We start from the raw sequence: 14,563 nt of genomic DNA, 5'->3' as shown, positions 1-14,563 counted from the left end.
AGACTTTAATTTAACTAAGAAGTTGCTCCATCAGGTGGCATCCACCATCACCGGCCCTAAACCCAGTGGAAAGCATTTTGAGGGAAAAGCAGCCAACAATGTTCAACATATTTGGGATCATCATCATCAGGACTGTTGGAAAAACCATTCCAAAAGACTGTCAACCCAAATGCTAGTTACGTTGAAGAATTTAAGACACAATGCTTTGTTGCTAGTTTTTGGTTTGGTGCACAACTGCGTAGTTTTGATACCTTCAGCAACCACTGAAAGGTTATGTCCGCAATTTAGAGTGGGACTGTGTGTGTGTGTGATGGATGTAAATACAATTCAAATTCTTGAGTCAGGACCAAAAACATGTTCCGTGAGCTCACTGCGACCTTTAAATGGACATTTGTGCCAAATTTGAAGAAATTCCCTCAATGCGTTCCTGACATCTTGAGTTAAGTAGGCCTCCAGCCACAGTTATCGCCAATGCAGTGGCTAAAAATAATTCCAGCTCTCGCCACCCCCCCCCCCCCTTCACGGGATCAGCAGATATGAACAGAGAGCTTTGTTTAGTCTGGCAATTCTTCATCGAGCGCAGCACCGTCTGCAGGAACTGAAAGCAGCTCTAACAGTGACTGCATTCAGATAGTTGCTGGTTTAGTCAGGTCAGTTTCATACTTGCAATAAAATAAACGTATCGTGTGGCACTATTCATTTAGTTCCATTTGCCGTGCAGCAATACTTTATGCTCTCTAAACTATTTTATGTTTCTAAATTATATTATTAGAATTATTTTTGCTATTGAAGATAAAATATTCATATGACTTTATATTAAATTTTACATTTAAAGGTTTTTTAAAAAATAACTGCTTGCTATATAAATTACTATATTACAGTTTTAAAGCATGTATTTTTTATGTTTAATAGCTGTGGTGTCCGCAGATCTGACTGATTTGAATAAAACCCAATTCAAATACAAATAAAGGCTGTACATGGTTCAGTAAACGACAGCATAGCAAACTGCAGACAAAACACACATAACAAGTGCAGCTTGTTGTGTGTGCTTTACGGATCACCTGGTTCTCATGACAGGGGCCTTGGCAGTACTCGGTCAGGCTCTCCACAGTCTGGTTGATGAGGCCGACGTTCTTCTCATTGATGTAGAGTCCCAGCAGCCCCAGTCCGCCTGTGGTGCTGCCACAGATACAGTCCAGGAACTGAAGTGTCTCACACACCAGGTTATAGTTGTTCTTGTTATTCTGATTGCGCAGAAAGTTCTGGAGTTGGATGGTGAGAACATGCAATAGTGTGGAATCATGTAATAGATCTGGATTTGGGTATCTTTGTGTCTAGACTTTATACTAGCAGTTAAAAAGTTAAGTTGAAATCAGCGATTATTTATTCTTCAAGGAGTCTAAAACACATTTTCTTTCTTTCTCTGACATGAGAAATAAATATATCAAGTTAAGAATTGTGAAACTCATTTCACTTTTCTCCTCTGATGCAACAGTTATTACATCACATCTTTGGAAGGACCAGAAAAGATGAAAGAATTGATGATCGGTGCTTTATGGCTGGCAGTAAATCAATATCTTCCACAGACGCCACGTCGGGATGGGTGAGACGCCGCCACCCAGCAACACAACACGCACTTCATTCTGTAAAGGTCTGACCTGGTTTAAGGGTATAAAATGAATCAGCCCTAGCCGTCAGTAGCCTTAACCAAACAACAACACACTTCTCATAGTGAAACCAGACCAAGACACCCCAGAAATGGAAACAGCTGCATCAGGAAGTTGAATGGTTAAAGTTAGATGAGAGTGTGGTGAAAGACTTTCGGAGCACAGGTCAGGAAATGTTAGCATATGAGGGCGGAAAAAAATAAAAAGTGAGTGTACTGGCTGACCTGAAGTTCTCTATTGTGGTTCTCGCAGAGCAACTGCATGAGTCTCAGGATGGGCTGCATGATGGTGATGATGACGCTCATCTCTCCCTCCTCCTGGCCTTTGTCGGGGGGCAGCACATTAGAGCCGTCGGCGGCTGCTTGGTGCTCTTCGGCTTCAACCTCACGGCGGTAGGTGGTGAAGGCCTTCCTGGTGACAGCGGAGGCCTCCAGGAGCTGCTCCTTCACTTCCTCAGTCACCACAGCGACCAATGGCACATCTTTGACTGCACAAAAATTAAAGATAGGCCAAACCCTCAACCAGAGATAAGAGCAGAGTAAAAAAACAATACGTGCATGTCAAGAGAATGAGCCGAACCTCTTCAATGTTCCTCAAAGGGCTGGATTATTTTATTTTAAACCAGAATTTCAAAGTGATCCAGAATCTAGGATCTTTTCTGGATCAGCACCAAAATGTATTCAACTGTTCCCGGTAAGATTCCCAACATCTCCTGAAAATGTCATTGAGATCTGTCTGTAACTTTTTTGAGTTATCTTACTAAAAGACAAACAGGCAAACAAAGAAACCTAACCTCCTTGGCGGAGGTAATAACAGTTCTGTTTGTTTTTTGGGGGGGGGAATGTGGTTGTTGTAGTTCATTTTGCAATAATAAATGACTGCATTGAGAGTTTAGTGACAAACGTACAGCTACATTCTGTCAGTGTGAGGTCGGGTTGAACTGACACAGGGACCTAAGCAATATACTTCTATGAATGAGGGAAGTAGCAAGATTTATTTATCTACCTAGGATAAAAAAAAAAAACAGATAAACCTTTTCCACATTGAGGTTCTATTAAAATATTTACTCTATCTTACCTAGCAACCAGACAAGCTTTTCAAACATGTTCTGAAGCTTGTTCTAAAGTGTTTCCTCTCTAAAAGGCTGTCTGGCGGCAAAGTAAAGCAGATGAAATAGGCTAAATATTTTCTCTGCACCATCCACAAGCAGTACATCACTTTATTTTCAACACCAAATACAATCCATTTAGCACGAGACATCACAATTCTACACGTCCTTGCTGTAGACATCTCCATTCAGGCCTTTAAGGCAGACGACCAGTGGTGACGGATGAAGGTCCTGCCCACACATAAATACCTCTGTTCCCACAGCCGTGGACACCTCTGCTGAATCTGGATAGCTACTGTTAGCCCCTAGGCTACTGTCATCTGGAACTGAGTTCAACCGCTCTGCTGGTGTTAGAGAACTCTGTTTCTGTTAGTGAGTGTGGCTATCCAAGGAACGTTTGTGTATTAAGCAGGGGAAGAACAAGACCTGTATCTGGACTTAGTTTCAGAATTGGCCTACTTGTGACTTCAGATAAACCAACCAGGGGTTTTGACTGTTTATCATGTCTTTATCTCATTTAAGGGGCTGAATGTTTTAAATGTTCCTCTGTCCAAATTGATCAAGACCATTCAGAGTGCCTTTGCCCTCCAGTGTGCCAGAGGGTGTCCATCTCCTCACAGAGCTGCAAGCCAGTCTTCTTCTTGCAGTTCAGCCCCAATAACTTGCATGCGCAGAAACAACAGCAGAAAGAGAACCATTGCTAGGGGTTACTACTTACTTACCAGTCTGAGTAAGGCCTCCTTGTTTTACTCGCGTTACACACTGCTGAGCAAAGGAGTGATGTGTCAACACTTGGTTTCCCGGCTGAACAGCAGGGTTTGTTGAGGAGCGGCTGTACAAACAACAATCTTTACTGAGGTATTCACGTGACGGGAAATCACAAAGGTCACCACAGGTCATCCGTCTTCAAGGCGTGAATAGGCATGTCCTCAGTAAAGACACGCAAGGGTGTAATTATAGTACTAAATGTAATGCGTCTCGTTCTCTCTGTTGCAGGGGACAGAAATTTCAATCATAACATTTTGTTATGTCCTAAACATGGACGGTGGATGAGAACCTCAGACAACTCCACTTCAGGAAAGCCGAGCCATCGAATTCAGAGTATAATCTAACATTTTCTGTTTGATGGTCACCTCTCTTGCGTGCTGGCGTGTCTTTGTCTGGCGGCTCCTCGTCCTTCTTCTTGCTGCCCAGGTCACTCGTATTCACCGTCACTGTGGCTTTAATCTCCTGCTGAGCCAGCTTCATGCGCTCGTAAAACACCTTGAAGAATTTTTCTGACTTGTTATCCCCAGTTAATCGCTGATAGAATGACCGCTGAAGGGAGATAAGACAGAGGAAAATGAATGGAATATGCCCTTCAAAGTCTTTTTTATGTCTCTCATAAATATTGTTTTAAGGTGGGCCCTTTTTTCCTATTTAAATACACGTTTGATGATGACGAACACCAAGATTTTACTAGTGACATTTACCTTTGATCAGAGAAAGTTTTCAAGTTTTTATTTATTTAATTAATTAGCTTTGTCTCTTAAAGCTTCGACAGCTTTCACGCGATTAGGCGATACAGTAAAGTCTTCATTCACGGCACCGCGGAAATGCTGCCATTCCTGACCTTAGTCACCTGAATTGACACCGTCTGTTTCTCCACTCCATCATCATATTGTGGAAAACATAGCAAAAGCAAGGCATGGGGTTTACATGACAAACACCGACAGAGCTACGCCCTTCTGAGAATACACTTAAGTATGCGTGGCGCAGACAAGCAAACAAGGATGTGACAACTTGTGATACGTGCAGAGAGAGAGAGAAAAAAAAGACACTGCTGAAGAAACATCTTCAAAGAGTTTGCCACACACACACACACACACACACACACACAAGAAAATAAAAGCTTTATTTAAATGATTGCACACAACCACAATGTCCCTCTCCTGCGACCTGCTCGATGACGTGACAGCAAATGGCTTACCCAGCATGACTAAGCAGTTTAGGAAGTCAAGCTGGGGCAGGAAATGTTCTGCCTACAACAGTTACACAAAGGACTGTCTTGTATACACGAAGCTGTTTTTCTGCAACAGGCTCATATGTTCCGTCCCATTTTCATCCTGACAACCCATCCTTGCATAAGACCTGTAATCAGCCGAGTGGTTCCAGTGAGGGCACGCAGCGCAGCGCCTCAGCCCTTTGAGGGCGACCGTTGGACGGAGGCAGAGTGGAAAAGGAAAACCCTGCCCTACGCATCAGAGCTAGAGTGGCACGAAGTCAACGCGTGGTGCACGTGCGTCGATGCAGGCAGGAGTCACTGCATAGATAGAGCAAAGGTATCTGCATAGAAAGCCTCTGGAAATATGAAATCTGCCGAGCATCATTCTCTGTCAACCGACTCAAATCCTGTGGAACACTTAATGGCTTGACCAACAGTTTAACGCAGTAGCTTCTTCATGCTTGTTTTTCAAGACGCTTGAACGTCTTGTCTAACGTCCTGTAGACAAAGTCTTATGCAAGCAGGCAGACATCAGCGGACTACAGTTTTATAAGTTTAGCATATTAAGGCGATCTCATGACTGCGGTCGTAAAAATAACGTTTTGTTCCCGAATGCAAAATGAATTATGTTGTCAACACTTATCTGTCATACATGCTGGAGGCTAAAGTTGACTGTTGACTGCTGATCTTGGTTGCGCCTACAGTCAGTTAGATCAGGGGCCTAATTTAAAAAAACAACATAATACTGTTAGATTTATGCTTGTTGACATTGCGTTTGCGGAAAACAAACAACGAAAAACAAACAGTGATAATTTAGCGTGAGCGATTCGCCTTTGACGCTTATTCTCGGAGGCACAAGGAAGCCGGAGAACCCAGACAGAACCCACACAGACACTGGGAGAACTACCCACTGCGCCACCATGCTACCCACAATGTGTATGTGTTCCATAATATTATTATTTACAATAAGTTGACTGTGATCTTTAAATCTCTATCATTAAATGACAGCACAAATTGTCAAAAGAGATAATCAAACTTTTTTGGAAGGCAAGGTCACGCCGGTGACAGAGGAGACCTGCAGCCAGCATATTATTCAGTGGACCAGACAGTGGGTTGACAGACAATACCAAACATTAAGCCTGGGAGGGTGTGAATGTTGCTGTGAATGAAGTGAAGCAGAAAGACGGAACTGTTGCCAATTTTAACCAGAGTCACCTGAAGGTGACAGACACCCCCCCCCCCCCAATAGTCAAAAGGATAAAAACTTCTACAGAAACATTTACAACTTCTCAAAGTGAGGTAAAATAAGTTTACAGTCTAATCTCTTCCAGTAAATCGATCCCATAAATCAGGAGCCAAACAAAAGTGGATATTATGAAAACTGCTTAATGAGTTCATATATAAATTGTCTTGGTTAAAAATGTCAACCTTACAATGAGAAATTCGGCTTTTCCACAAAAATGTACTCAGTCGTTGGTACTGGGAGCTCTGGGGACGTTTACTGGTTCTCCCGGTGCTCCACATCTTCTGATGCCATAAGAATAATTATCTTCGCTTCCATACTGGCTTGAGTTAAACACACACTTTGCTGTTATTTCTATGCACAAGTCACAGCCAAAAGAATGTAGTATATTTAATAAAGCACAAAAGCATAATAATTCAAAATAGCAAAAAGCTACCACTCCTGCAAATAGTCGATGCGCGCAGCAAAGTTTCACCAAAAAAAAAAACAGAAATGTTTTAGTTACCTTTGACAAATTCAAACGTTCACGGACAGTTTTGGCAACGTGTTAGTGACTTAGATGAATCATGAGAATGTATTGCACCGGCGCTCCATTAGTGACAAAATATATTTTGCCACGCTTTGATCCGAGGCCTGATTAAGGAATATTATTAGAATCTCTCCAGATATCAGTGTCGAGCAGCTGACGAGCAATTGCGTGTTGCGAAACCGGTTATTTTGGGTGCACACTTCGTCCCCAGCTTCTTCCCATTGACTGCTGAATCACTTTCAAGAAAATTATGTCCAATAATGAGTATCGGCTGTCGTCCCCGAGATATTTTAGCCTCCTATGTGGTCCCACTACAAAGATAATGCTATCGGACATTAAAGTTGAAGTCAGCTGATGATGCACCGTCCTGTTTTACAGATTTAACATGGTGCCAAGAGGGGCATTTTTGATTAGTCTCTGCTTGCACTTTTCTCTCCACTTCCTGTTGACTGCCACTCTGGTTTCTGGCATCGATGCGATCCGGTTATGCAAGCCCTGACTGTAACGCCAGGACTCTGTTTTTAACCATCTGCCGCCTTTCCAGTCTGACACCTTGGCGAGCGTCAAAGCTACCTCTGGGATTACTGGAGGGCATCCATGCTGCACCCTGCAACAGCTACTACAATCCTTCAAACACGGAGATCTGCTCTTTGCAGTGAGGACATGATTGGCAGACAGTTGATTGGAATGAAAAAGAAATGCACATGAGCATTGTTTTCTCAGGATCCTGCACAGTCAGAAATGCATTCAGCGACTTTGACAACAACAAAAGGGTGAATTTGCAAAACAATCAAATAGATTTCAAAAGGAGAAGCGCCTGCTTAAAGACAGTTGATATGCTGATGATAGTGACGCCTGGAAACTCACTTCGCTGCAGCTTTTTAAAGCATTCCAAGTGGCAGACGTAGACTGAACTTGAACTGAAGGGGGGGGGGGGGGGGGGGCAGTGAAACGTGATAGCAGCACAATGTGTCACAACAACCTTATTGAGTGAGAGCGGTGCCACCTGTTTGCGTCTGTGAGGTGAGGTCATGAAGACAGAGAGAGATGGATGATGGGTTTAGCATCTACATTTCATCTCTTACATAACACACTCGCTCTCTAAGGGCTGTTTTTGGAGTAACCTTTCCCGTTTCTAAGTATATCCAGGAGTGTGTGTGTTTGTTGTGTGTGTTTCCCAGTGGGGTGTAACGTTGTATGCAACGCTGAGGTTTTATGCTAGGATATTATATGTGTTCATAAAAAAAGCAACAACCTGGAGGATCGTGTCAAAATACATGGTAAAGGTGATCTGCCATACATGTCACCTCCTAAAGAAATAGAGTTTCTGCATTTCAAAGCCTCAGTAGGAACTCAACTTCTCATCACAGATGTTCATTTCTTTAATTTCCTGCATGTGGTATTTATTCGTAGGAATTTTGAGTAAATTTCACAATAATTTTTTTTCATCAGTCTGCATGGATATTTATAACTTGCACAAAGATTGGACAAAATAAATAAAATAAATAAAATAATGACATGCATTTTGTTGAATTGCAGCAGGTGAATGTGAAGATGAATATTTTTGTACATGGAAGTCTACGCATGTGACCAACACAGGCGCTCCTTAAAAGACTCGCCTATGCCCGGCGATGAGCTGGCGTGGGATCAGACAAGTACCGTTCCTCCTGGCAAACGCCAAACCCAGACTCATCCATCAGATTTGCCAGATGGAGAAGGATGATTTGTCCACTGCTTTACGCCATGTAATGCTTTACATTGCGCTTGGTGAGTGCAGGATGCAGCACAAAGCGCTGTTCTTGAGCTAATCTGAAGATGAAATGAAGATTGGAGGTCTGTAGCTACTGACTCTGCAGAAACCCAAGATGGTCTGAAGCCAACAACAGCGCTCAATCTTCCCCGATACTTGCTTTTTCCCAGAAATTCTGTTGGCCGGGCTATGAGCCGGCGCTACCTCAAAACCAAACAAACAAGACTGCTCGGAGGAATCTGTGGGCATGTTTTTGTCCTGTTTTCATTTAAACAACAAGGACCCTTCTGTCCCAAAAAAAGGGCAAGCAACCAATCGTTATGCAAGGCGGGGAAATGCGATGCATCTGCTGATATGTTGTAAATTCACGCTGAATCATCCGTGATCATTCAACAAAGCTCACTTGTCCCTGTAACATACCAAAGGAGGAGGAAAACACCTAGCTTCAACTCCAAAACAAGAAGCTTCTTTATAATGGCTTCTTGTTGAAGCCCATAAAATGCTCTGCTTGCAAAGTTCATTTTGAGGTTCTTTTTTTTGTGTGTGTGTGTGGGTGTGTGTCTGTGAACACTTCCCTGTTCCAGCAGGCGAAGGAGGAAGAAATTCAAACATGAAAGGAAAATTTATACTCTTTTACTGGATAGCACAATGACAGGCCATAATTCACATTAAAGTGCTCTTTAATATATTCTGAACATGGGTGTGAAAAACATTTATACTCAAAACTCACGACGACGAGTAACTTTACAAATATTTAAAGTAGCCTGAAGTGTAAAGAAAATTAAAAAGAAACAAAAGACGAAGCAGACGAACGTTGCCTCGTTTCCTTGAGCAGAAGCGTGAGGAGCCCGTTACTGGAGGCCCGGCGCTGTGAAAGTCACCCCCCCCCGAGCACAGGAGTCACGAAGGCCGCCTTCTGTAAAGGCTTGTTTCCGCTCACAAGTTAAGGAGAAGGAAACAAAACAGATGAGGTCTGGGGGAATTCCACATAACACAGATCTAATATTAGATGGAGTTGGGGAGGAAGCTGCTGTAGTGAGTTTGCTGTCATTGGGAGGAGGGTGGGTGTTTCAAACGGTTAAAATTGGCAAATGCCAGTGAAGAATTTCAGGGACATTGCCACTTGAAATGACCATATGATAGGTTTAGTCGTAACATAAAGGGTGAAAGCATTGTTTCAGGCAGAGAGCCCCCCCCCCCCCCCCGCTGTTGGGAGGAATGGCAATAAAGCTGCCTGACCAGTTCCCTCTGATACTTCACAAAAGGCTGGTTGCTCTTACAAGATCACTTTGATCATTTCTAAAGACTTCCCGGTGTTATCTTGGCAGCAGAGAGGCTGCTTCCCATTAGGCCAAAACTCAAATCCCCCCCCTTGGTAAAAGCACTATGCTAATATAGAACGCGAGCATGCATGAAACCCAAAACTGTAATATGATGGATGGATTAAAGCAGCATTTTACCCCACAGATGCTACCAAACACTAGGATTGTATTTCATGCTTGCAGACACAGCCACACTGCCCTGCAAAGCTGAAGCAATGCAGGTGCAAACACACGGCAGCTTTCTCGCTCCAACCTGCGCGCTGTGAGGTCTGCAAATAGTGTTTCCTTAGCAACCCCTCGGCTACAGGGATGGGATGATGCGTGTGGCTGCAAAGCTTTAACCTCTCCCTGCAGACAACTGTGCCTTTTGCTTTCAATCTTCCCCTTCTCCTCTCTTCCACTTTCAGTTCTTTCCACAACTCAAACTTTCGATAAACTCCAGCTCAGCATGTCTCCGACCTGTTTAACACTTTAGTCTCACCCTCCAAGGCACCATTTTTGGTATGTCCACCTGAACTTTAAACCCCACTCACCTGGATGGCCGTGTTTCCACCCTCCAGCAGAGCGATGGCCAAAAGTATGCTTTCCTGGAAAATCCGGTCACTTGTAGCATTCATGATGAGGTCAATGACCAGATCAGAAGCCCCCTCTTTGTCCAAGTGGCACTGGACCTCCGCCAAACTCAGCTCCCCTCGACCTCCGACCCCGGAGCTGACAACTGAAGTCAGAGAAGAACGATTACGCATCAGGGGCAAATTCATGTTTGGGTATTAATTGCTTATTAAATATAATCAAAGGTTTAGGATATTTGATTTTGATTTCAATGGGATTTATTTGAAACAGGAGTTAATGCATTGACATTTGGAATGCTAATGCTAAGACTGATCACTGGCAGTTTTAATGCAGCTAAATCGACCCCCCAGATAGAATTCAATATCTTCCAACTGGCAGAGCAAGTCACCTACAGGAACATTAATGACAGAACTACGTCGCTGAAAACAGACAGAAAAGCTCTAAAAATCGGCGTATTCCTGAAATCAGTGTGGAAAAAGTTTGTAGATCTGATTGAAAAATGATCGATTACATTCAAATGAATGATATTGTTGCATAGAATGAGCCACAGGTGGAGTCTTGAGCATCAGATGTGTCTGCAGACGGTGGAGGTGGTTAAACTACTGCTGCTGCTGGCTCACACGACTAACCAGAAGAGCGGCGGTGAAACAACAGCACCCATCAGAGCCATCTCTGGATAGGCGAGCCACTAAATCAACAACACATCTCATTCTAGATGGTGCTTAGCTCTCTGGTCGCCTGGCAACAACACGGCCTGCACGCTGCTCAGTAGGAGAGCTAAGGTCTAAGGGCTTAAAGGAATACAAGGCCATGGCTGTGAATAATATATACCGGTATATAAGAAAATAAAAATGGTAGTTTCTAAGTCACTGGAGATGACGGACGAGTCATAGCTGTCATGGGAGACACATAGCGGATAAATGGCACGAATAACCTATTACATGAGTGAATGTCAGTCTCAGAGAGACCGTTTTCTGTACGTACACGCACGTGAGCTCAGTGCTAATATGCTGTGCTTAAATACATGCTTCTGTAGATGGAGAGGTTAAAGGAGTGAGCGCATAGCGGAGCTATTTTTATTTCCTGCCAAGTGAAAAGCTAGATATTAAATTTATGTCTTGATGAGCATATCTAGGCGTGTAGCTACTTTATTCTTTTACACACCTGTAGGTGACTTGCCCTGCACTGCAGGAGTGACCGGTCCATTGCTGAACGATGCGAGACTCTCTCTCCTCGGGCCAGACTTTGCATTTCCATAGTATCGATTGACCAAGACCTGCCGCAGAGCTTCGCCCTATCAGTGCAAATGGATGTAAGGAAACTGGACGTCACAGAAATGCAGCTGGCACCCAGAGTCAGTGTTGCTGTGCTAACGCAGCAGAACAGGATAACAAATCTTATACAAAAATACAATTACTCAGATCAACAGTGGAGCATAGACTGACAGTGATCATCATCATCATCATCATCATATTTTGGTCCTTTCAGACTTATTCAATTAAATAAAAAGACTTAAAATGACATTTGAATAACAAAATGTGAAAAAAATACACATGAAAGTATAGGTGAGAGTACCAAAGGCTAATCTTAAGACATGCTTTGGAAGGTAGAACGTGGAATACAAAGCCTCTTGCCGTCTGACCTCGCTCATGAAGGCAATACTGGACTCTCTCCTCCTATATGAACCCATGTTCTCATTCAGCGTTGGTTCAGCAAAAATGAGTTCAGCGTCGTGAAAACATGACATTCGGGGGGCAAACATGTTACCAGCTGTCAAAGTAGAGCCAAACGCCCAAAGATCATGCCCACCTAGTCAGGTGTCTCACGCGTTACACCCTGTATAACTACAAGGGGAGGGAGTGAGCGCCATGCTGTGGGAGCAAAGTGGCAGCGAGGGGATCGTGCGATAAGACGGGAGCAGGGAGCAGGGAGCAGACCGAACTCGGTACCTACCCTCGTTTGATCCTCCAGTTGCTTCTGTGGCTGGTTGGGATCAAGCTCCTTAAAGGCGAGGCGAGTTAGTAGAAAGCAGTGAAGATATAAAGGTCGGAAAGGAACGAGAAAACAAAGCAGGCTGAAGATAATTTAATAGCATTAATGTGGGAAATCTGGGTGAAAACAAGATCATGCCATTAGGAGGGAATGTTTGTGCGAGGGAAGCTGTGAAGATGATTCAAAGTCATGCAAGGCTTCATGAATGGGAGAACTGAAATCCCCTTTAAAACAATATACTTTGAGTTAATGGCATAGCTTTTATACAACTGTCTACAAATTGTCTTAGACTCAAACGCTGGAGTACCGGACATTTCAAACATTGTATTTCATCATCTATTGGCTCAATCGTCACTGTACAGTGGAAAAAACGCCCAAGATGAATAAAACAAGATAATGACAAACTGCTAAAGGGGAAGAAGAAACACAAGCAGAGAACACAATAATAAAAAAAAAACACATTACACAATGAAACTGAGCTACAGGCACACAATGGCATGGAAAAACACCTCAACACCGTGACTTCAAACCCACCCCACCCCAAGGAAAGAAGGCCTGGATATTGGACTTTGCTCAAAAACCAACAGGTGGATGGAATCATGAAGGAACGGCACGAGCGAGGGAAGAATGGATGAGTGAAATGGGAGGTGGTGAACGGACAACAGCTGAAATATGCACAGTAGCGTAAGTCAAGATCACAAACTGCACAATATGCATGAGCGGCCTATCAAAGGGGCAAAGACTAGACAGGGGAGGGGCTGTGACTCTTATCGGTGCAGGTAAAAGGACTCAACAGCATAATGGGATGAGGTTAGTATTGAAATATGACATCTTTGATCAGCACGGGTTTTAAACACACCTCTGCAGGGACTTCGGGTTCAGGTGGAGGCACCAGCTGATTGGAAATAAAAGGATGATGTTAGTCACAGTTTGAAGATGTTGCATTAGTTACGTCGCCTCCGAAGAGCAGCAGCTGCTCTACAGACATCTAATCTCTAACTGATGAATCTACCTGCATCTAGCTTCCTACTATGCAATAGCTCACATGCACATTTTTAAATGTGCATGACTAGAAAAGCGAGGGCAAGAGTGAAAATGGACAAAACATGTTGCTCTCTGAGGTCTTGGCGATAATGGATTGCTATGGTACTATACAGGATTATTTTACGTCAGCGTGTCTTATGTCATGCTAATGGGGCTAGCTTCATGGAACAGCACAGATGATAAGCAAGTGTTGATCTAACGAAGTAAGTAGAGAAAACGACACAGACTGAAAGCAGGTCGGTCTAACACAATCCTACAGACCCTCGGCTTCAGATCGACACCGCTGTGCTTTTATTATTCTGTGGTTGCTTCGTCTGAGGTGACTATAAAACCATAAATAAGCACACACTGAGGATTGATATGAGCATTCATCAAACTGTGTTGTGATTATTCGTAAAACATTTTCCGAAGTACTGAAACCACTTTCAATAAATCCATTAAAAAATAATACGATTTTTAAAGAATATAAAATGTATTTTTAAATAGACTGGACAAAAAACAACAACATAAAATTGAGCCAAAAAAATGCCCCAGAATAAAAACTGATTCCATGACGGCCTGCAAGCAATTTCCAGTCTTGAAAACAGCAATGAATTAATTTAACTGACAATGCTTATTATTTTTTTATATTCCTGAACACGCAAACCCTTAGAGTGAAAAATAGCAGCCACGTGATCATCGTTGCCCTTCATGAGCCGGTCATGATGGTTTCTGCTGATTAATTACGTAACTGGATAGGAAATTCCCTCTTTTTATATCAACACATTGATTTCCACAGAAAAATGGCAATGCGTCACACATGCAACTCACGCTATACTCAACATCAATTGCTAATGCTAAATATAGGAATAAATGTAATAAAAATAATTTCAGTCTTCAACCAAAACAGGTTGACAATGTTAACTTCATTCATTCTGGTTCCCAGGCAGTGACAAAATAAAGACAATATGGCATAATGGACATCTGTGGAAACACATGTAGTCAAAGACACACAGCCTTATTGATCAGCAATCAGTTCAGTCCTCAGAAGTCTGACTATAAGAGACTTAAAAGTTTCCTATAAAAGCAACACAAATATGCCTCTCTATCTCAAATCGCTAAGAAATCTAGAATAAACTTGAAAGAGAACAATGCCTCAGGGAACAGATCAGATCCTTGCTCAGCTGTCCGTTGACAACATGACACGGACTTGAAACATGGACTTCAAATGATTGTAAAAAAATGAAATGTCATGTTTGCTAAAGCGGACACTCGCAACCAAGATTAATTGCTAATTTCCAGTGAAGGTCACACATCAGAGGAGAGTTTAATATTCCCGGAGAACAGACAAGAAGAAAAAAAAGCTTGCTCT

General features: G+C 42.9%; 1 protein-coding gene across 1 annotated transcript in view; it reads right to left on the bottom strand.

The window, feature by feature from the left end:
* itpr1b (inositol 1,4,5-trisphosphate receptor, type 1b) overlaps positions 1–14,563 on the bottom strand; it is a 55,531-nt gene that overhangs the window by 17,923 nt on the left and 23,045 nt on the right. Inside the window, 5 exon segments of the mRNA XM_068742914.1 lie at positions 1,062–1,262; positions 1,892–2,025; positions 3,909–4,092; positions 10,137–10,321; positions 11,401–11,470. Of these exon segments, the coding sequence (XP_068599015.1) occupies positions 1,062–1,262; positions 1,892–2,025; positions 3,909–4,092; positions 10,137–10,321; positions 11,401–11,470 (774 nt within the window).

The sequence above is a fragment of the Brachionichthys hirsutus genome, chromosome 8 (genome assembly GCF_040956055.1).
Source record: "Brachionichthys hirsutus isolate HB-005 chromosome 8, CSIRO-AGI_Bhir_v1, whole genome shotgun sequence".
NCBI lineage: Eukaryota > Metazoa > Chordata > Actinopteri > Lophiiformes > Brachionichthyidae > Brachionichthys > Brachionichthys hirsutus.
The sequence above is the reverse complement of the archived record's forward strand: the minus strand, read 5'-3'. Positions and strand labels throughout refer to the sequence as shown.